Source organism: Ascaphus truei, chromosome 1 (assembly GCF_040206685.1).
Source record: "Ascaphus truei isolate aAscTru1 chromosome 1, aAscTru1.hap1, whole genome shotgun sequence".
Classification (NCBI taxonomy): Eukaryota; Metazoa; Chordata; class Amphibia; order Anura; family Ascaphidae; genus Ascaphus; species Ascaphus truei.
In genome coordinates, this window is record NC_134483.1 from 337532491 (window position 1) to 337556723 (window position 24233).

Genomic DNA, 24233 nt, shown 5'->3' on the forward strand with positions numbered 1-24233 from the left:
ACTTACTATGCGCGTGCACAGCACACACAGCTTTTTTTGGCACGGTGTCCCGTTGCCATTTTTTCAGGATCTGCAGGGGAAAGAGTACAATTTGCAAGGGAGAAGACTGAGATCGCCACACCACGCCGCCGGACCCCTCCACAGGTAAGAGACGTGGGGGAAGGGGAGGGGGGTGACAGAGTTTTTTTTGGGGGGGTGAGTTACTTTTGGGGGGGGGGGGCGATTGGGTTTTTTCCTAGTTTGTCGAGCCCTGCACATAACTATACACACAAACCTATTTACATGACTCGTGGTGAGGCTTGAACCCTGAGGAACATGTTTCTAGAACATAGGGTGGAGCTATACATACCCTTCGATCTCCCTATAGTGACATAATGGGTCAAAAGACATACAAAGGAGTTGCTATGTCTTTCTGCATAGTCATCCAACATCACATGAGGGGGAGAGGAGTTAACCGAGTGATCCCACACAGTTAACCCATTAAGGCTGACAACCCATTACCTAGTAGAATGGAATGGAATGAAGGAAGGACACATAAGACACTGACTGGCAGTGAGTTTGAAGCAGGGGAACCTGGTTCAATTCCCAGTGACAGCTCCTTGTGACCTTGGGCAAGTCACCTTATCTCCCTGTGTTTCAGGCACCAAAAACATAGATTGTAAGCTCCATGGGGCAGGGACTGTGTCTGCAAAATGTCTCTGTAAAGCGCTACTTAAACCCAGCAGCACTATGCAAGAACAAACAATTATTATCATATATATACACTTTTTTTTAAAACAGTATAAAGAAATATACAGTTATCCACATTACAGCAATAGCTTTATCTAACTTACATGAGTAATGCGCCTTTAACGCATGCGTTAATTAATGTGACTTAAGGTTTTGCCAATGTGAAGTGCATTGGTTAACGCGTCGAGCTCCACATAAATCCCCGTTACCAGTGCTGCTACTTTTAGTAACGGACATAATTCTTGCATCTCATTATTTTAGAGATACCCATTAAAATTTAAAATTATGTGTGCTCCTCATTTCGGTAACGAACATTATTAGAGCAAACGCGACTTCTGAAGATCTACCCCACAGTGTGCATGTATGAAAGATTAATATTGTGAGAAGCTATGGACACAGCTAACAATGGGTTTACTTGAATTAAAATTAGCATATCATTAACTATGTTATCAGTTTATCACCATATTGAATAGGGGCCTTTGAGGGGCATGTTCATCCGACGGCCTATAGCATCAGTATACCAAACTATATTCATCTAATGTATATTGCTCTGTTTGTATTTATATGCTGTGTTTCGGGTGTTGGTTATAGAAGAGGTTATGCACTTCCAGAAATGTATCAAATACGGCAGCGGTTACAATTTGATACATCCTCTCACATGTGCTCAGCATACGTAATGCTGTATGATTTCTAAGAAAAGTGAAAACATAATGAAACAAAGTGCAGAATATTTTAGGAGTGCTTTATATTTGTGGGTTTCCCTGCATAACTGTCGTGGAGGCATTGCATCATTAATCAATGGCTTTATACAGATGTCGCAAGCGTTATTGCAACAGCTGGAATGCACTAGTGGCTGCAGTCGGGGTCGGCTGGGTGTTTTGCGTGGCCTGGTGCAGAGGGAGTTTGGGGGGCCACTACCGGAGCCGGCATCTCCTACCTGCTGCAACGCGTCACCTTGATGATGTCTCGTGATGGGCGGAGCCTCTTTCCCGACCTCACGTCATGTGATGTCGCTTTGTCATGGCGAAGGGTTGTCTCATGGTAGCGGGAGGAGATGCCGGCAATTACAGAGGCCCCGTGCTCTCCCCTGACTATCGCAGGTTAAATGTTTTGGTGGCTAATTTAACCACCACAATATTCAACTGTGATTACTGAAGTTGGGCCGAGGAAGAGTGCGGCGACTCTGTAAGCACGGGTCCACGTGCATTCCCACCGATAGCACCGCCAACTAAGCTGGCCCTGCTCAGCTAGCCCTTTTAATGCGCAGCTGATTGATTTGAAGGGTGGCTGGTTGTTGAATATGCGTGCTGCACTATATATAATATATCCACTGTAATTTACTGCGTAAAGGAGGAAGGGCACAGTGGATGTGGCATGGGAATGGGAATCAGACTTCGATTAAACACTGACTTTATGTGGGTAAATTATGCCAACTCTGTGTGAATTTGTTATCAGATTGTATTGTAAACTCTTTCCAAGCACTTAAACTTGCAGTGCTGCATTGCAAACATATATCTAAAGAACTGTGATATGTTAATGTTACTGATAGCTATTACAGGGTTAAATATGGTAGGTTGTCTCTTTGATTTGCCGAAGATGGTGTATGCGTTGTTATCCCCCTGGTGCCGTGAAGAGCTTTAAAGGAGATCACTCAAACTCTGAGGGTTGTTTGTTAAAGTCTCCCAACTGCAGGACACGGGCAAAATAATTTGCACCACATTTATCAAAGGGTAAGAAAAGGTATTAAAGACAGGGTGATATTTGTGTTTTGATCATTCTGGACTAGAATACCAAATAACATGGGACTTATCAAAGAAAAATAACCCGTAGCTTTCAATAAAACTGTGTTTGCTTCACAAATCACGTGCTATTTTGTTGCACTAGTTTTCTTCCTGTTTGCTCCATCTGGTAGACTTTGGTAACTATACTTAGGACCTAATGTTCTTATGACAGAAAAATTACTCAACCGCTTTGGCGTAATAAATGAAATACTTTTTGTCTCTGTAATAGATAACTATTTACAGAACAGTGGTGTGCAATGGTTAATTATTGTAGCTTGCCTTTCAAAGGACAGCTACAAGACCACTCTGGTGCTACTACAGGAATTTCCTGAAGTGAAGAAGACTAAATGTAGTTCTTACTAAAGTAATTAAAGTAATACTAGGGTAATTTATCAAGGGTCTGGACAATGACGTTGAACAGACACTTCTAGTTGTAATTATGCAGCATCTCCTTGTTTTGTAAATGCAGAATACCGATGTATCAGCTAAGTATATTAGTTAACAGGTAAATGTATTGATTTAGTGTCACTGCGGATCGTGTCTTGTCAACATTGTCTTACCATCAAGAGGATTGTGACTTGTGGACCACATTGACTACCATACCAAGAATCTTTAGCTTACGTACTTTGATAAGGTGTCTTGGTTGCTCCTCCTTTTTGACAGCTGTTTGTATCTTCTTGGGGTTGATCTCCACCATTGTGTTGAATAAAGATTGCGGAGAAAAACAAGAGACATTATAAATTGGAAAATTATATTCCATAGTTTCCTCTCTACGTTTTGTATAACCCTGAAGCACAGCAAACGTTTCTTCAGTTCCTTTCACCTAACAAACCACAAACCACAAATCATAATCCTCACACAATAGTACGGTGGCCTGAAAAGCAGTAGTAGAAACAAGTAATCACAACTTTTCCTATGCATTCTGTGACACTAATGTATTTCAAGAGTTCAGAACAGTAAGTAGGGATTCTATCCATGATATTGGTATAAAATGGTTTACATTTTTATACTAGTACAAAAAACCCATTATAAGTTTACGTTACGGTTAAAAGGGGAAGATTGGCTGTTGGAGGACAAAGAAGTATTGCTTTTGTTAGAGCAATGGAAGATTGATGCATAGAATCAACCCAATACAGCTCATGGTTGCAGAGTACTATGGGACAGACCGACAATGGGGAGCTGTCACAGAACCACTGTACCATGCATGTACTGTACTATACAGGTTTCTGAAAACGGAAACCTTTGAGATCTGAGAAGCTCGTTAATTGCAATAAATGGTTGCACATACAACATTGTACATACAGTATGTTGAAGGATGAGTGATGCACGGTAACCCTATTCATTTTATCTTGTTTACCCACGTTTCACGAATGAGAACCATAATATAAATCCCCTTAAAAAAAGGTTGTTACAATCTTCAAAAATTGTTAACACAGTGGAGATGAAAAACAAAAAATAGCTTAATGCTAAACGTAAAAAAAAATAAAAAAATAAAAAGTATATCTTAAACTAAAAGGTCAGACTTAAGTCTTTTAGCTTCATGAATAACTGTTTCTATCAGCACTACTTAGGGGATATTAAATATACTCTGAAGCTGCGATCAGCCAAAACTCCTATTGATTTGAATGTTTTTTTTTCCCTCCGGTTCAATGTGTTTTGCAGTATATTGAATTACCCCCCACAGTTTGTTTCTCAGACTTATGAAAACAAATGTAAGATTGACTTACCTGTTACTATTTCAACAAGCTTGGACTTAACTATCAGACAGATATGTAGACGCTATAGTATGTTTTAGTATAATCCATCATCTTTGTGATATATACGGTATTTCTAACCCTACCATCACTCCACTATCATTACAGTGCTTACAAGAGCAATCAAAAGGTGTGTTAAGTCATTGCAAACTTACCAGGGAGTCTTGGGAACAATAGCCATTGAAGCTTTTACGTTTACCTTTTCTCTTTGCCTTCTTTCTGCCGTTGCTACCTTTACATACTGTAGGCAGTAATGTGTTACCTGCTTTCAGCCGTGTGGCATCCTCCCTTAGTCTGTGATAGGCAGAGCACAAGCAAAGGTCATGACCCAGAAAGCTGATTCTATGCGTTTATGACCGGCAAACAATTTAACTTGCAACCCATTAACATGTCATAAGATCAGCGCTAAAGTTACAGCAACTCGTTTTCACTCATTACAAGTAGTACCCCATGTAAGTCTTAAAGTATTAGTAAAATGCCCCCAAGGTCCTTGTGTTTCTGCACAATTTAGCAATAATTAACACTGGTTTTAATATACTCCAAAAAGGCCAATTAGCCCCACAGCATTAGAAACAGCGTTTAAAATTGCCGTTAGATGCCACGGTAAAGGATAAATGCGAGGTAATTACATGTAGCAGTAATTGCTAAAGTTATGTTCGATAGAAAAGCATGGTTATTAGCAAGCTTATTTGCAGCGCCTGTTAATGGATTTGATTTTAACCAGAGTGGAGCTGACCACTGAGAGTTTGAACGTGAGTGTGCCGTTAAGGTCAGCAACATTTTGCATGCAGTTATAGAGCAGATGGTAAAATGTACTTCAACCCCATGTGGGTTGGAATTTAATGAGAAATGTTTTAACTCGAAAAGGGCTAAATGAAAGAAGCTGAGAAGTTTTCTGAGTACCCAACACAATATTTTTCCCTCATTTGTAGAGGCTGAATAGTCTGTAATACTCAATGCAGTGTAGCCCTTTTTAAATGGTGCCTTATGGTATTACAAAGAACAGCGTGGCACTACTATGCCATTATGGAAGAGTGATTACCACTAGACTCCAACCAATTTACTGTCTTACCAGGGCTAGAGTGGAGCAAGAAAGCGCAGGACCCCAGTTCCGGCACTTTTATTTGCAGTGGGAACGGGACATGCTGGACGTTCTATATTGTATAACTGTTCTCCTCGTATAATGTTACTGTAGTATCTTACCCACGAGCATGTCCGGCTCTTTTTTTTTTTTTTTTCTTTTCTTTTTTTAAATGTTTTTTTTTTCTTTTCTTTTTTAAATGTTTTTTTTTCTAGTATTTAAAATCAAACCTTTCTTAATCTCAAAGTTTACCATGTACAGCAAATAAAATAAATCACGTGGGTGCATTTGCATGTCTCAGACAAGTCTGCAGCCCAGTCTTTCCACATTATCGTTTAGCATGCAATGTTTCCACTGCAGCCATTATTTACTACTGCATACTTCTTATCCATTGTAACATGCACCCCTATAAACTTATGCCTGCCGTATTACATAGCTTTTACAGCACCGCCTGGGTTAAAGACATGCAGAGCCAGTAATCTACTCAGACAGCTATTTTGCATTTACCATGGTAACCTTTAGACCGCATTGGGCTATGGTGAGATTGCCATTTTATCCCCCAGGCACCTTAATATTTTAAATGTTTATACAGCTCAACCCCGTTATAACGTGATCTGTTACAACGCGAATCCGCTTATAAGCGTGGCTCCCAATTTTTGTATTTATGAATACTTTACAACATGATTATTGGTGACTTAAATACTTTATTGTACAATGCATACAATTGCACATTATTTCTAACGCGATCCGCTTATAATGCAATGTGATTCTTTGGACCCCAAGCACAGCGTTATAAGGGGGTTGAGATGTATCTCCTAAACGGAGCATCAGATGTAAAATATAAAAACGTTGTTGCAAGCCAAGTTATAATAATGCACAAATATTAAGGTCCTTCCTTGGACCTATATTATTGTAAACTGGCTATTTTCATGTGATGTGGTTTTAATTGCGTAATTCTGAATTACTTGCGACTCCTTTGTGTGTAGGATGGTTTAGAGGCCCAAAATAACAGTCTCGGATAACTTGTAAAATGTTTTTCTATTTGCAACCATTTGCAAACACATTTTGAGGAACCTGCCAGCTTGTAGCAGAAATCTGCCAGCTTGTAGCAGAAATAACGTTTTCCATATGCACTTAACTGTAAATACAGAATCCTGCTCTGCATACAGATGCAACTGCCGGTTTTAGACTGCTTGCCAAGGAAAATCTGTCACCTTCTTGCAGTAACTCATGAGATGGTCCACAGCAGGCTGTAATGGCCCATTGGATTAACACAGAGGGGTTCCCTGCATTTGAATGGGACTCGCAGCCCGGTAGAATTCACACAGTGTGAGTCCCATTCAAATGCAGGGAACCCCGCTATGTTAATCCGATGGTCCATTAGTCTGGCTGCAGGAATCTCGCAGCGTGCTGCAGGAATCTCGCAGCGTGCTGCAGGAATCTCGCAGCGTGCTGCAGGAATCTCGCAGCGTGCTGCAGGAATCTCCCAGCGTGCTGCAGGAATCTCCCAGCGTGCTGCAGGAATCTCCCAGCGTGCTGCAGGAATCTCCCAGCGTGCTGCAGGAATCTCCCAGCGTGCTGCAGGAATCTCGCAGCGTGCTGCAGGAATCTCGCAGCGTGCTGCAGGAATCTCCCAGCATGCTGCAGGAATCTTCCAGCGTGCTGCAGGAATCTCACATCATGGGATGGGTATAAGTGCAAAATTCTCAAGGCAAGCAGTCTACAACCGGCAGTTGCAGCTGTAGTAGTTCTCCTAGCTACTGAAAGAGCTAAGATGACCCTTTGCTTCAGTTTTATGGCTTTTCATGATCAGCTGCGCAAGTAAGAGAAGCAAAGACAAAAACGAACTTTCAAATGGTTTCTGATTGCTTGACCATGTGGGCCACCGACCGAGGTAGCCAACGTTACCTCTGCCAGTAGCGTGCTCCTGCGGCAGAAATGGTGAGATAGCCCCACCTCCTACTCGCACGAAGCTGAAAGTAATGGCCTATTGTCGCACTGGCGTGCTCTGTATATCCTGCTGCATCGCTCCTCGGGTTGCAATAACGTTGGCTACATCTGTAGTTTGTCCACAACTCAGTATTGTTTAGAGACTTCCAAACCCTAAGTGAACTGCCAGTTAGGGGGTTTATTTACCTGTACTTCCTTCTGTGGCGGTTTCCAAATGCTCCATAGACATCTGGATTAGCGAGTGACGCTCAATTTTGATATGATGTAAAACAAATATATAATAGTGGTCTGTTTATCAAGATCTTAGGATGTGTAAGTAGTGATTCCTAAAGCTGCATTACATGTAAGAAATGTAATGCTAACCAAATTTCATATATTTGTCACCAAATGGTAAACCCAAAAGTTTTTTTTACCATCTCAGACAAAGTGGATTATTAATGACAGTCCATGACACAGTTTACTTACATTTTAATACAGGAGGGCCCCGGGTATACGGCGGGTTCCGTTCCAGAGGCCCGCCGTACAGTGTAAATCGCCGGTGGATCCGGCGATTTTCAGTTCTGCGCAAACCAGCATTTTTGCCGTTCTGCTCATGTGTGACCTATGCTCTGTGCGCGCAAACTACGGTATGCGCGCGCAAATTGCGGTCTGCGCATGCGCACCGGGTGCACCCGTCCATTCTGCGCATGCGCGACTTCGGATTCAACATGGCGGCCCCTTCTCGGTGCTGCCGTATCAGCGTAGCGCCGAGAAGTGAGGCCCTGCTGTATATTATCTTAAAACAGTATTTTTTTTTAAAATAAATCAGTTGTGTAGTAATAAATAATACTTACTGCATTATTTTTCTCGTACTTGATGCCCTTTTTAATGAGTTTTTTTTTCATGTATTAAGCTTTCTTGATTTGCTATAGCAACCATTTAGGAAGCCACGGCTCTCCTTTTTTGTAATTTGCAGCCATATTGCACGCGCTGTGAAGCAGGATCTTTGTCGATCGATCATGTGAGAACGGGAAGTCCAGCAGCTTAGATAATTGCATTGCCATAAAAAAAGAAATTAAAATATAACGGACAAGAGGCAATGCCCATTTATGCATCTAACTCCGCTCTAACGTCTTGCATTTACTCTCCCAGGATAGCCCACTCACTTGAGCATATTCTCTAAGCAGTGCTGAGCTGCGAGGCACCTAATGGCTCATTCACTTGCCTCAGCATTGCTTAGTAAACGTGACCGTGTAATATTACTGATGAGTGCTCAATGTTTAAAGAGCATCAAATCTAACATAACGTTTGGTGACAGAGGGAGAAATCAAAGCAATACACTGGTGTAATTAAGATCCAAGTCACTACTTTTCACCTCCTGAAAAGAGCAAAACATTTTACTTTGTATATGATAGGGAAAAAAACAGCAGATTCATACAAGGGGAAAATACTGTGATCTTAATTGAACGAACAACTTCACCCTTTACCGTCTGATCTGCTGTCACCCATATATTTTTTTTAAAATCTATATTATTATTGTGTAGTATTTCATTTTGTTCGCTTTTTGGGACATTGTGTATAGGAAAGCATTTTGAATAACAAGTTGTTCTGTTAAGCGCCAGTCATGAGAGGTAAAATCTGGATCTAGTTCAAGCTTGTCTATTCATGGGTTACAACCATTAACATCTGAAAGAACACATGCTGTCAGTATTAGGGGACCCAGTCCAGTAGATACGGGTTCTGTCCTAAATTGCAGTAGCTAGTGAAACTTTGATAATGTTCTGACACCGGGTTGGAAACTGTAATGCGTATGCAAGCTAAGAAAAATAGATCTACCGTATGTCCATTTTAGGGTCAACCCCTTCAGTTCTGTTTTTTTTTTTAGTGTAGTACAAAATAAACCAATAAGACTATAAATTAGGTGAGCCGGTTTGATTATATACTGCAATGTCTGAGACCGTCTACACATTAACAACTCATCCCAGTTTCCTCCTCCAGCTCTATGGTTGAAGATTGACACTTCCCTGCAAAACTAAATAATCATTATCTGAGTGAAGTGAAAAAGAAATATAAAAAATTTATACCAGCACAGTATGACCCCAGAGTACCTGCAATTCTATATTAATAATGTATCTTGTATAGCCATATATAGCTTCCATACGCATGGTAAAACCACAACAGTTGTGAGCAGTCCCCCTCAAAGCAACCAACATCTAGGTATATTTCACTTGCTCTTTAAATTTGACATTGAGAGGTTTATGGGATTACGGTGCAATTATTATTTTGCCGCTTCTCATTATCATGGGCTATCCTGGTAAGTTTATCCTAATAGGTTTGCTTTATTGCCATTCAAGTGATGATATCATTGCTTTCAGTTTCCTCTTTCCTAAAATCAGTGAAACTGGGTAGCTCAGAGACTTCATTCAATGAATTACATTTCATATGCCTGAGCTTGTTTATGTTTTGAAGATCCTGATTTGTTTACATTTGTCTCTAACTCAGTGTTTTTCAACCAAGGTTCCTAGGGGCCCTTGGGTTCCTCGTGTATCCTTAAATGGTTCCCTGCAATTTTCAGGCAATTTGAACATTGTAGCCAATATAAAAGAATTTAAAAATGTATCTGATCTCAGACATGCTATTAGAGAGGGTTGGGGTTCCTTACAATGCATCTGATCTCAGACGCGCTATTAGAGAGGGTTGGGGTTCCTTACAATGCATCTGATCTCAGACGCGCTATTAGAGAAGGTTGGGGTTCCTTACACTGCATCAGATATAATCGCTATTAGAGGGTTGAGGTTCCTTATCAATACATCTGATGACATGCTATTAGAGAGGGTTGGGGTTCCTTACAATGCATCTGATCTCAGACATGCTATTAGAGAGGGTTGGGGTTCCTTACAATGCATCTGATCTCAGACATGGTATTAGAGAGGGTTGGGGTTCCTTACAATGCATCTGATCTCAGACGCGCTATTAGAGAGGGTTGGGGTTCCTTACAATGCATCTGATCTCAGACGCGCTATTAGAGAGGGCTGGGGTTCCTTACAATGCATCTGATCTCAGATGCACTATTAGAGAAGGTTGGGGTTCCTTACACTGCATCAGATATAATCGCTATTAGAGGGTTGAGGTTCCTTATCAATACATCTGATCTGAGGACATGCTATTAGAGAGGGTTGGGGTTCCTTACAATGCATCTGATCTCAGACATGCTATTAGAGAGGGTTGGGGTTCCTTACAATGCATCTGATCTCAGACATGGTATTAGAGAGGGTTGGGGTTCCTTACAATGCATCTGATCTCAAACGTGCTATTAGAGGGTTGGGTCCCTCAGAATTTCACAATATAATTATAGGTTTCCTTACCCAAAACATGTTTGAAAACCACTGCTTCTAACTTAGACAATTTTTATTTTAGCCACTGGTTTGGCCAAATTTTTATTTTTACAACACTAACAATTCTCTAATTAAAGAAGTGTTTCAGGTATGGTTTATTCAGACCAAGTAGCAGGGAAGCTAACATCACTGCATTACGATTTCTGCAAGTTCTTTTACAGGTGCATAGAATGACTCTGTTTAATCTTTCTGCAACTCTGCAGACAGAGACCATTTTTATGCCATACTGGTGCCTGAAGACACCTTAGGACCCATTCACTTGTAGTTGGCTTTAAGGTGGCTTCCGGCGCCAAATTGTATCTTATGGAATAGCACTGCTTAGTAATATGGCCCAATGTCCTACATACATGGTTAATGCTCTATTTAGTCAATTGTACTTTAAAGCCATGCACTGCACTATCTTAAACAGTGTAAAAACAGGCAGGTGAAGAGCTACAATTGTCACACCTTCCTATACATCTTTATTGCACTTTAGTGTCTTACACATTTAGTTGTTAATTGTCTAGAATTTACAGAGCAAGTAAATGCCTGTTCTGTGGTATTTTAACAAGTCTTAAAAAGACACTCCTTCAATATACAGCTAAGCAAGAAACATGTCACAAGACACTTCTTATAGTGGCGGGTTTGATTTATAGTTTGAAGTTGAAGTGTTTCAATATATACTGTACAGTACTACGCCTTTGGCCCTGTTCACTACTGAAATGGGCTGGCACAAATTTGTTCTCAGTTAGCGGGTGCAGGGGCCACTGTTTTCTATAGTTTACAGTAGGGAAGGGCAGGTCTGCAGGTTTGAAATACAAACTTCAAAGTTTGTTCAAATATCAAAATTTTAAACCTTTTTCTTTCCAGTTCTTTTTTTTTTTTTTCATAAGCTGGACAAACTTTTGACTTTGTGAAGGAAATACTCCTAATCTTATGCACAAAAGTTAGAATGAAAAAAATAAATAAAATTGTTTGGCCTGGTTTTGAAAAACACTTTCCTGCTTGTTCCAATTCCCCCCTCTCCATAAATTTTTACAAATCCTAAACTGATCGAGTTCTGGCAAAACCAAAACACCAGTGAAGGTGCAAACTCTTAGTTTATACTTTATTTAAAATGTCTTCGTTTACATTTGATTAAAAAATTTATTTAAATGTCATGTTTGCACTTGTACCACATGCTCTGATAATAAATATCCAATAGACACAGTAGTATTATCTGAAATGAATCTCCTGCTCTTTAAAGTGTAAATCACATTGTATCCCTAGATACAATAATCTAGTAGGTAGAATAACATGAGAAAGATATTCTTCAAAGTACCTGCTGTTTTATGTACAGCAGGTATTCAAGGTGATATGACAGAAAAATGATTTCGAGCAGCATGCAGTTGTAAACGCCTCAGCGTTAGAGATGGAATATGTTGCACGACTGTAGTACTCAATGGGTTAAAGCTCCCCGTAGGGCAGGCAGTCTGTGTCTTGGGTTTGCTGGGTATTCCTAGCACACTGTTCAAGTAGAGCGATAAGGATGGGTTAAAAATATGTTCTCTTGCTTAAGAGAGCACATAAACAGCTAATAAATGCCCCATTAACCTACAAAAAGGTAGCGAAGTGCACGTGGTATAACCAGGTATTGGAGACCCGTGACCCAGCAAATTCCTTAATTGGATTATGCACTTCATTTCCATGTAGCTTTTACTGCAATACAGGGTGGCACAGTGGGGTGAGAAATAGGCCATATCCACTTTAAAGAAGCATTGCTGATGTCTTTATTTATTTCAGATATGTACTTTCTTCTGCTGGCGACTTGCTAATTTAGAAACTGGTAGTCCTAGAAGTTGGAGAAGAAGACACCACTAGTTATTATTTAATTTCACATTTAAATATATTGCTGGTTCTAAAACATCACCAATGCGAACTCACAATTTTCATTGCCCATTTAATTAGAAGTATGCGTGACCTTATTAATGTTAAAGATCCATCCCGTTACTTGCTTACACATACGGCTTAGTTTTTCCATACTTTCTTGATAAAATACGGGGATTGAATACCCTCTAGTCAGCATTGATACCCATCATCTTTTGGGAAAATATCACCCATATGTACATCTTGTGTGCATTTATTCTCTCCTTTTTTCCCGGGATAATAATACCCATAACCAGAAGCCATTTAGATACTGTATACACAGTAGAACATTATTTTCTGATAGATCCTTTTTGTTTCTCCATTGCTTATACATTGATACTTTATAATAAAATAATATACATAATGGAGTACCTTTTTCATTTAAGCTTAGTTTTGTCAGCCCTGGATACAAATGTATCTACATGGTTGGATATGTTTACTCAGTTGCATTTACATCTACTGTACACATTTTTATAGATATTTTTAATGTCAATATCCTGGCTATCTATAGCTGTATACATTTTAAGTTATGGTGGGTGAAAAAGGCGACAAGAAACCTCCACCGTATAGCATATAGCAAATAAAAAGATCAGTTGTGAGCACATTCACATGTCTTAGACAGGTATACAACCCTGCCTTTCACCATTATCACCTAGCATACAGTGCTTCCACTGCAGCAAGGGATTCTGGGAAAGGACATGCAAATGAGCACACTGTGTCACCTTTTGCCCTTAACTTAAAATGTGTATGGTAAATTCTACTGCCTTGAAAATGGCAAAGCCAGTACAACCAGCCTCACACTAATGAGACCCATTAAGGTTGAAACATGTCTGTGAGTGGTTTCGCTTCTAGGCCTTTTGTCTAAGATCAAGTGTAGTGTCTATCTTACCTGTATTGTATTGTATTGTATGTCTTTATTTATATAGCGCCATTAATGTACATAGCGCTTCACAGTAGTAATACACGTGGTAATCAAATAAATAACAGATAATATAAATAACAGATCATGGGAATAAGTGCTTTAGATATAAAAGTAACATTAAGGAAGAGGAGTCCCTGCCCCGAGGAGCTTACAGTCTAATTGGTAGGTAGGGAGAACGTACAGAGACAGTAGGAGGGAGTTCTGGTAAGTGCGTCTGCAGGGGGCCAAGCTTTATGTATCATGTGTTCAGAATATCCACAGTGCTATTCATATGCTTCTTTAAGCAAGTGTGTCTTAAGGTGGGTCTTAAAGGTGGATAGAGAGGGTACTAGTCGGGTACTGAGGGGAAGGGCATTCCAGAGGTGTGGGACAGTCAGTGAAAAAGGTTTAAGGCGGGAGAGGGCTTTAGATACAAAGGGGGTAGAAAAAGACATCCTTGAGAAGAACGCAAGAGTCTGGATGGTGCATAACGAGAAATTAGGGCTGAGATGTAAGGAGGGGCAGATGAGTGTAAAGCTTTAAAAGTGAGGAGAAGAATGGAGTGTGAGATGCGGGATTTGATCGGAAGCCAGGAGAGGGATTTCATGAGGGGAGATGCTGAGACAGATCTAGGAAAGAGTAGAGTGATTCTGGCAGCAGCGTTTAGGATAGATTGTAGGGGAGACAGGTGAGAGGCAGGAAGGCCGGACAGCAGGAGGTTAAAGTAATCAAGACGGGAGAGAATGAGGGCCTGAGTCAGAGTTTTAGCAGTCGAGCAACAGAGGAAAGGGTGTATCTTAGTTATATTGTGGAGGAAAAAGCGACAGGTTTTAGAAATGTGGCTGGAGTAGGATGGACAGTGGCACATGTTTGGTCTTCTGGCCTGGCCGAGAGGTGGGATGAGCCCAAGATTTCTTGGGTCATGCATCCCGGCAGGAAAGAGGGGGGGAGGGGTGGTTCTTAGTAGAGTACCGTCCGTGTGAAGCTTACTTTGGGCAAGGTTATGCCCTTCCGCAGCGACACACTGGTACGTCGAACAGTTCCCAGCATCGGACCTTGGATTCTATGGATTTACTTCCCTACATACACGTCGTTCCTGGGCCTTCTGGCTAAGGGGGGACGGAATTTTTGAACCTGCCCAGCCCATTAGGGCTGGGCTGCCCCAGCTCAGACACGCATCACTTGGTGTCCGGCTATGGTCAATGTAGCAGTGCACCCACTTTACACATAGCACTTACTTTGTGTTTTTGTGTGCGGAGGAGATGAAGTGATGCACGGCTAGTCACCGTCTCTCTTCGGAGAGAAAACAACCTGGGTGAGTAAGCTCCGGCCGAAAACCACAGTCTTGGATTTTCTTGCTGTTCTTCTGGCCGAAGAAAAGAAGAGGAGGACGCCCAGAACCCTGATGGAGGACGGTGTCAAGAAACCCTCGGACCTTCCTGGCCATCAGGCACCCAGGCACCCAAGCCGCTGAAGCCGTCGTCAGCTGATCACTATCTGACAGGAAGATTTGATTTGGTATGGGTTTCCAGATTCCGCTGGCTCCCTCCTTAGGTGTTTTTAATTCCAATTTGCCCCAGGCAGACATGCGCAAATGGTAACTAGTATTTAAACAACCATTTATACATATGTTATCTACTCGTTGACAAAGCGCTGTTGTAGCGCAAAACGCGTTAGTGATCCTGTGAGGTCCGCCATCTTTTTCTATGTGTTAATTAAAGTTTTTTATTAGTACTTTCTGCTCGGCAGCCCATCATTTTTTTCCTCAGCAGTGCACCGCCATCACGATCTTCATCATCGCTGCTTATTACACACGGCAGGGGGCACGCTTGTAGGCCAACGCATTCTAAGCCTGCAGCTTAGGACCTGCAAAGGGGCCGTGACGTGGCTGCATGCTTATAACACTTTGGCCGAAGAGTTTAACTAAATGACTCTTTCTTGTGAGAAGACAAACAGTGAAGTATTTAACTATGTATTTTTTGTCATATTGGAAGTAGCATTGGGATTTTTTGTCTTTAGTTTAAGTCACTTTATATCCTTGAGCCCCATATGCCCAAATTAGATTTTAAGCACTTTGGGGCAGAAGTACTGTAGCTCTAACAAATATGATTATTATATGACCAAGACGATGTCTGGAAAAATTCCTATGTACTGCTCACTATACTGTAATTGTGAGGCACTTTTGAGTCCCATCGGGAGAAAAGCGCTATACTGTATGAAATAAAGTTGTTGTTGTTGTTATTGTTATTTTTATTATTATTAACAATAATATTAAGTCCCAAAGATCTAAGCAAAAGCAACTTCTGAAGCCAAAAATGACTTGGTGAACATAAATCTGAATGGAAGCTATTGAGACTGAGGCCAGAATAAGTAAAACTATCTTCCAGTGAGTTCTCTTTATTGCTCACATCATTGTCTGTTTCACAAGATCAGGTGAGCACTGCACATCTGACTGTAAAACAGAGATGTAGATTGATGGAATGCATAATGCCACAAAGTGTCAATAAAATGTTTTGCAGCGGATCATAAACCTCTTCTAAAATGTTAAGAACTTTATCATAAACTAAAGTGTAAAGATATAGAAAAAATAACAAAATAATGTCTTGCCATTTAAACTAAGCTTCTGTGGTTGCTGGACAAAATTAGGCTCTATAAACCACTGAAATGGGATCTCAAATGTAGCATGAGAGATGCAAAAGGTTAATTTTTAATTTTGTACGTTATGTGGATTGTTTTATTGAAATTGAAATTGACCCGGCCTTGGCATAGTATGCACGACTTCTCCATCTCATTCGCTAAAATAAAATGAAAAGTAAGGTACAAAATGAGAGCGTATGGGGCGGGCTGCTCTTTTAATTTGGTCAGAGCTGCAGGCATCAAAAGCAAGAGTGACAAACTCCCAAAAGTGACTGCTGATATTATTCATTTTGTTAGCGTGCTTGAAGTCATCAGGTGCGTAAGTTCGATTTTATTAGACAAAATACGTAGACATTTCTGATTATTATGGAGAGAGAAATTATGACTAACACAGGAATGTCACCCTCTTAGCACCTACATCAGATTTGGGAGGGTTTGGACCAGGAAAAGCAAGAATCTTTTTATTAGTGAGGCTCTAGTGATGTTCAATATTAGGCCGCTGATGCTACAAATCTGTGAGACTGACTCCAAATCACAGAAATTCAGTTAAAGTTGACATGACTTCTTAAGTATTTTATTAAATACCTTTTTATTAATTGTTGAAAGCCTTTAGAATATACTTAAGGAATGGGTTTTAGGTTTGGGCTGTTTACTAGATAGTTCATCTTAACATGTGACTGAGTACTTGTAGGATGCTTTCACTACCCATAATCATTGCCTGCCTCATCTTCAGACATCTCTTTGGCTGCATTATTGCCAGAGAACCATATCAAAGAGGGTTTACTGCAGTTGTGTAGTCTAGTTCAAGGGTAGCCAACTCCAGTCCTCAGTCTTCAACTGAGCCACTGATCGAGCCACCTGCGCTGAAGCAGAGGTATCCTGAAAACCTGACCTGTTGGTAGCTCTTGAGGACTGGAGTTGGCTACCCCATGTCTAGTTGTACCCACAGTAGCAACTGAAATCCAGACACACCCTATTGCATGTAGTGTTGGAGATTTGGAAAAGCTTGTGTAAATTTAAGTTCACTTCCATTGTGGTCCCAAAATAGTTTTTTAGTCAGTAAATGTGCCCTTGTGCAATGTTTTATTTGAATAATGCTTTTGCTTCATAAAATGTAAGACGGTTGTGTTAGTAATTGTTCTTACATTTGACACAGCTCCTTAGCCAGGAATTATTTAGTTTCCCATATTATACATTTGTAGAGTTTTCAGAGTACATTGGAACAAAGGCAGATCTGATATCCTGTGGCAGCCTCATCCTGGCAGGTCCAATTCTTTGTAAATCAGACACATATTGCATGTACAGAAAGTTGCCTGTGGTATACAAGCATACAAGTAGCTTGAAAATGTGGTTATAAGGTAAACATGGTCATTGAATCCAATAGTCCTGATCATATGTGCTAAACACGTTTGCATGTTATATTGAAGTAGTCTAACGTTGTTTTTTGTGACTTTAATAAATAAAAATGGTGATCTCCTCACCAAACACACAGTGTTTGATCCCAAGTTTGTTTTTCAGGTGCAATGATGCCTGACTTAATATATTCAACCCCAGTCTTCCTGTAAAGAGTAGATGGTCTTGTTAAACATTGCCTCATTGGTAATAAGTCTTTAAACTCAGACCAATGGAAAGTAGCACTTTTTAGATGGGAGGGTGGAGAACCTGTGGGGAAGGATGCTCCTGTCCATTCCTGTTGCCCCAGCCAGTGTGGTTTAAACTGGTTTTCTGCCATATAAATATGAAGGTTGCCAACCTCAGCTGATTAGAGTGCTAAAGGTCTCTGGGCATACGCAAGTATACCTCGAGTATATTGTCTGCAAGCATCATAGCACTTTTTCTTTTTTTTTTACAAGGGCATTGGGTTGTTACATCTGAATTTTGGAGCTACGTTGGTAACTTTTGTATCAGCTGCTGGGGCACACAGTAGCATTTACACACAGTTCAGTTGTCTAGACATATAGGGAAAGAAGGACGAGGGGGAAGATGTCAGATGGAAAGGATAACCTGGAAAACAAGCTGAATACTTGCAGGGACAAAATGATGGCCCAGAGCCGCACGTCAGTCATAATCAATCAGGCTGTTAACCGCAGTATTTTCACCTCTACAGTCTCCCCAGCCGCAGAACGCATCCGCTTTATCTTGGGTGAGGAGGATGACAGCCCAGCCCCCCCACAGCTCTTCACTGAACTGGATGAGCTCCTGGCCGTGGATGGCCAAGAAATGGAATGGAAGGAGACAGCAAGGTAAGACTTGCTAGGGGTATTAGTGATGTTAGCTGGATTAAAATTACATACAAAAGAGAGAGAGAGACGTACACACATTTTATATATAGATATGTATATAGATTGATATATACAGTAGATAGATTGATATAGATAAATACTGCACCAGACTCCGATGAAATAGACACAGCACTGCCAGGTTCAATATCAAAATGTGATCTTTATCGGCCAAAGTACTGAATCCAACATTTCGGTCTTCTCCGGGACCTTCCGCAGGGTGGTGAACGAAACGTTGGTTTTAGTACTTTGGACGATAAAGATCAAATGTTGATATTGCACTTGACTATGTCTTGACTGTGTCTATTTCATCGGCGTCTGCTGGAGTATTTATCTCTCTTTTGATTTGCTGTTTGAAGTGTGCACTAGCCATTTAGTGGCTGTATACATAATTGGAGTGCCTGTTATCAAGTTTTCTTGTGTGTGTGTGTGTGTATGTATGTATGTATGTATGTATATGTATGTATATATATATATATATATATATGGTAATATTGAGTGCAAACTGTCCAAAACAGGAAAATGAAGAAGCAAAAAGGGACAGGCACTCCAATGCAAAAAGGGTGGTATATATATATATATATATATATATATATATATATATATATATATATATATATATATATATATATATATATATATATATATATAATATGTAGCAAAGCCTCCCAACTACAAAACTGAAGGAGAACAGTTTAAACTGGATTCCTTCTCTTCAGAAATCTGGTGCAGTTGCTATTTTTTTGCCCCACTTTTGCAGCTGGGGACTTTGGTAAGTAACCTTCCGCACTCACTTAATGATAACGAGTCATAAATCCCAGGCGGCTTTACCCTTATGGTTAGACTTTTCATTCATTCTCAATGTTTGTTGCCATTTTTTGTAAATTGTGTCTAGTCCCATACAGTTAAAGGAAACGTGTTCCACACAACACCCTGAAATGCCTCTTAGGGTGGTTTGCATGTGCTGTACAACATAGTGGCCTTACTATAAATGTTGGGGGCAGCAGTAAATAGAAGACTTCAATAAAGAAGTTATTAGGAACCATTTATCATAAAATCACTATGAACAGTATAAAAATGTTGCTTCCAATGACCGTGATAAAGCCTTATAAATCATGGGTCACAGGGTATGCAGAAAGCCCCCCAGGCAAAATTGGTAGAAAATACAGTACTAGATTTATTACAGAAAAATGACATTTGAAAATCCTTGTGAATATTCCTTTCATAGATCCGCTGCTGTTTTTGCATTCGCTTTACCCAGTTTTGCAACCGGAAGAACTGGCTAAATAACCTCCATAATTTTAGTCTATGTATCAACGCAGGGAAAGGTGTTTTGCCGCACTGCTCTGTTTTTTAGCGCAGAGTTGTGTCACGTAAAAACAGTTTCTCACATCCAGTGCAGAATCTTAGTCCTATGTCACTACAGATCTGGAGGATTTTGCATGGCAATGGCACACACAGACGCACAATGTGATACATCTCATTATAATCTGTGCACCATGTAGCTCTCCCCCCAACTCCTCCCAGGACCGCTTTTAGAATTTGACACCCATATGCACTTTCCTTCCTGCCGCTCTGGCCTCCTCCTCTTGCAACGTCCCTACATCAGATGGTGATGCGTTTCCATGACAATGGGACGCTACGTGACGTCATGTTGTCGTGGCAATGCATCGCCAGGGGTGAAATACTATTTCTTGAAGTCTGTATACTAAGAAACATTCATACAAATGCTAGATATGGCATTTTATCACATTATTATTAAAAACATATATAATTGTTTAATTATTGTTGTTGTTTGCCAAACTGTTTTTTTGTCAATTTTTGTGTGTACCATTTCGTTTTACTATCTAATGTACAGCGCCCTGGATAAGGGCACTATATAAATATTGTTAGAAATAAATACATTTCTGTGGATTCAGCACATACTGTACATTTTAGATGACATCGACTAATCTTGTGCAAAATGAGTAAGGTAGAACATGGTATTTTCCAGCTGTGGCAGTGTCCTGTTAATTGCAAATCTATGTGTTTTAATCTTTTAGACACTGGTCCAAGCAAGAAGAGACAGGTTTTGCATAACCCCAAGTTCACAAAAAATATGTCTTATGTATTTTTCTTATGTATTGCTATGTACAAAATAACTCAAATGGGTTTATTTATTAAAATGTAATTAGACCAATTGGGCACTACCTAACAGAAACTCCCCGTGGCTCACCACTATTGCCCTTTAATGAATAACCCCCAAAACGCATGAGTTTAGAACATCATTATAATATAGTTACTAATAGCCAAATATGCAAGCTAATAGCAGAGACAGGACCAATAGCAGAGATAGCATTGCAACACATTAAAGCCTTATACATTTTATAGGATGCTTCATTATTATTTTTTAATTCAAAAACTCAAGACATATTTTTTCAAAAAAGTCTAATGAAGATTCCCAATTTCCCAGTTTGGAAACCAAATAGCTAAATTGTCATCAACCAAATATTAGAACTTCTGCTCAATGGTGTGATTTCTGTATTGCAGTATAGATAATAGGTCATCGGTACCACAAAGATTTCAAAAAGGGTGTCTATTTACAACAGTTTCTTTGCTGCATAATTCAAGCTTCATATGTATACAATTAATAAAAGTAAAAACGTTTAAAAAAAAAATCTGTTAATTAAAAAAAATAAAAAGACCCCGGAAAACACCTGTTTTACAGCTGTTGTTTTGAAATAGACATCATTGCTACAGTACTAGTAGTAGTATTAGGCTGCGCGTATAGTGCCTGGCGACACGACGTCCTCTAAAACAAATCCATTGACTCCGTTGCAAGCGCTTATAGTAAGCGCGACGTCGTGACCAAAAAATGTTGAAGCCGGATAAATTTGATTTTTTAGACAATCGCCACATGTGACTGTTTCTAAACCAATCAGAGAGCACAGCCCGCCCCCTTCGTGACATCACTGGCCTTGTCGCTAGTGGCGACGGGTGACGTCATCGGTAGCGTCGCCGTTGCCGGCACTATAAGCGTGGCCTTGGACCCATCATTCATACTCCCTTGTGTCACAGCTGTATTACACCCCTTGCAAGCAAAAGTCCTACTAACAGGTGTTGTCATGATAACCTTTTCATTGTAATGTATTGAAAGTTCCTCCATCATCACTGGCGTTGCGCACTGTTATATGGTTGCACACTATTATATGGTTGCGCACTGTTATATGGTCGCGCACTGTTATATGGTCGCGCACTGTTATATGGTCGCGCACTGTTATATGGTCGCGCACTGTTATATGGTTGCACACTTGTTGCACCCTGTTATATGGTTGCGCACCGTTATATGGTTGCGCACCGTTATATGGTTGCGCACTGTTATATGGTTGCACACCGTTATATGGTTGCGCACCGTTATATGGTTGTGCACTGTTATATGGTTGCGCACCGTTATATGGTTGCGCACTGTTATATGGTTGCGCACTGTTATATGGTTGTGCACGGTTATATGGTTGCGCACTGTTATATGATTGCGCACCGTTATATGGTTGCGCACCGTTATATGGTTGCGCACCGTTATATGGTTGCGCACCGTTATATGGTTGCACACTTGTTGCACCCTGTTATATGGTTGCGCACTGCTATATGGTTGCGCACGGTTATATGGTTGCGCACCGTTATATGGTTGCACACTGTTATATGGTTGCGCACGGTTATATGGTTGCGCACTTGTTGCACACTGTTATATGGTTGCACACTTGTTGCACCCTGTTATATGTTTGCGCACCGTTATATGGTTGCGCACGGTTATATGGTTGCGCACGGTTATATGGTTGCGCACGGTTATATGGTTGCGCACGGTTATATGGTTGCGCACGGTTATATGGTTGCGCACGGTTATATGGTTGCGCACGGTTATATGGTTGCACACGTGTTGCGCACTGCTATGTGGTTGCGCCCGGTTATATGGTTGCGCACCGTTATATGGTTGCGCACCGTTATATGGTTGCGCACCGTTATATGGTTGCGCACTGTTATATGGTTGCGCACCGTTATATGGTTGCGCACCGTTATATGGTTGTGCACCGTTATTTGGTTGCGCACTGTTATATGGTTGCGCACCGTTATATGGTTGCACACTTGTTGCACCCTGTTATATGGTTGCGCACTGTTATATGGTTGTGCACCGTTATTTGGTTGCGCACCGTTATATGGTTGCGCACCGTTATATGGTTGCGCACCGTTATATGGTTGCGCACTGTTATATGGTTGCACACTTGTTGCACCCTGTTATATGGTTGCGCACTGTTATATGGTTGCGCACCGTTATATGGTTGCACACTTGTTGCATCCTGTTATATTGTTGCACACTGTTATATGGTTGCGCACCGTTATATGGTTGTGCACGTTATTTGGTTGTGCACGGTTATATGGTTGTGCACGGTTATATGGTTGTGCACGGTTATATGGTTGCACACGTGTTGCGCACTACTATATGGTTGCGCACCGTTATATAGTTGCGCACCGTTATATGGTTGTGCACCGTTATTTGGTTGTGCACGGTTATATGGTTGTGCACGGTTATATTGTTGCACACGTGTTGCGCACTGCTATATGGTTGCGCCCGGTTATATGGTTGCACACCGTTATATGGTTTCGCACCGTTATATGGTTGCACACCGTTATATGGTTGCGCACCGTTATATGGTTGCGCACTGTTATATGGTTGCGCACCGTTATATGGTTGCACACTTGTTGCACCCTGTTATATGGTTGCGCACCGTTATTTGGTTGCGCACCGTTATATGGTTGCGCACGGTTATATGGTTGCGCACCGTTATATGGTTGCACACTTGTTGCACCCTGTTATATGGTTGCGCACCGTTATTTGGTTGCGCACCGTTATATGGTTGCGCACGGTTATATGGTTGCACACTTGTTGCACCCTGTTATATGGTTGCGCACGGTTATATGGTCGTGCACTGTTATATGGTCGCGCACTGTTATATGGTTGCACACTTGTTGCACCCTGTTATATGGTTGCGCACCGTTATATGGTTGCGCACCGTTATATGGTTGCGCACCGTTATATGGTTGCGCACTGTTATATGGTTGCGCACCGTTATATGGTTGCACACTTGTTGCACCCTGTTATATGGTTGCGCACCGTTATTTGGTTGCGCACCGTTATATGGTTGCGCACCGTTATATGGTTGCACACTTGTTGCACCCTGTTATATGGTTGCGCACCGTTATTTGGTTGCGCACCGTTATATGGTTGCGCACGGTTATATGGTTGCACACTTGTTGCACCCTGTTATATGGTTGCGCACGGTTATATGGTCGTGCACTGTTATATGGTTGCGCACCGTTATATGGTTGTGCACCGTTATTTGGTTGTGCACGGTTATATGGTTGTGCACGGTTATATGGTTGCACACGTGTTGCGCACTGCTATATGGTTGCGCCCGGTTATATGGTTGCGCACCGTTATATGGTTGCGCACCGTTATTTGGTTGCACACTGTTATATGGTTGCGCACCGTTATATGGTTGTGCACGTTATTTGGTTGTGCACGGTTATATGGTTGTGCACGGTTATATGGTTGTGCACGGTTATATGGTTGCACACGTGTTGCGCACTACTATATGGTTGCGCACCGTTATATAGTTGCGCACCGTTATATGGTTGTGCACCGTTATTTGGTTGTGCACGGTTATATGGTTGTGCACGGTTATATTGTTGCACACGTGTTGCGCACTGCTATATGGTTGCGCCCGGTTATATGGTTGCACACCGTTATATGGTTTCGCACCGTTATATGGTTGCACACCGTTATATGGTTGCGCACCGTTATATGGTTGCGCACTGTTATATGGTTGCG

The 24233-nt window shown here is 41.0% G+C and overlaps 1 protein-coding gene across 7 annotated transcripts in view; it reads left to right on the forward strand.

The window, feature by feature from the left end:
- Positions 1–24233, forward strand: part of SLC4A4 (solute carrier family 4 member 4) — a 289901-nt gene that overhangs the window by 152333 nt on the left and 113335 nt on the right. For all 7 annotated transcript variants that reach the window (XM_075607963.1, XM_075607983.1, XM_075607994.1 and 4 more), the window contains exon 4: positions 18199–18334. In XM_075607963.1, coding sequence (XP_075464078.1) covers positions 18199–18334 — 136 coding nt within the window. The remainder of the gene's footprint in view (positions 1–18198; positions 18335–24233) is intronic.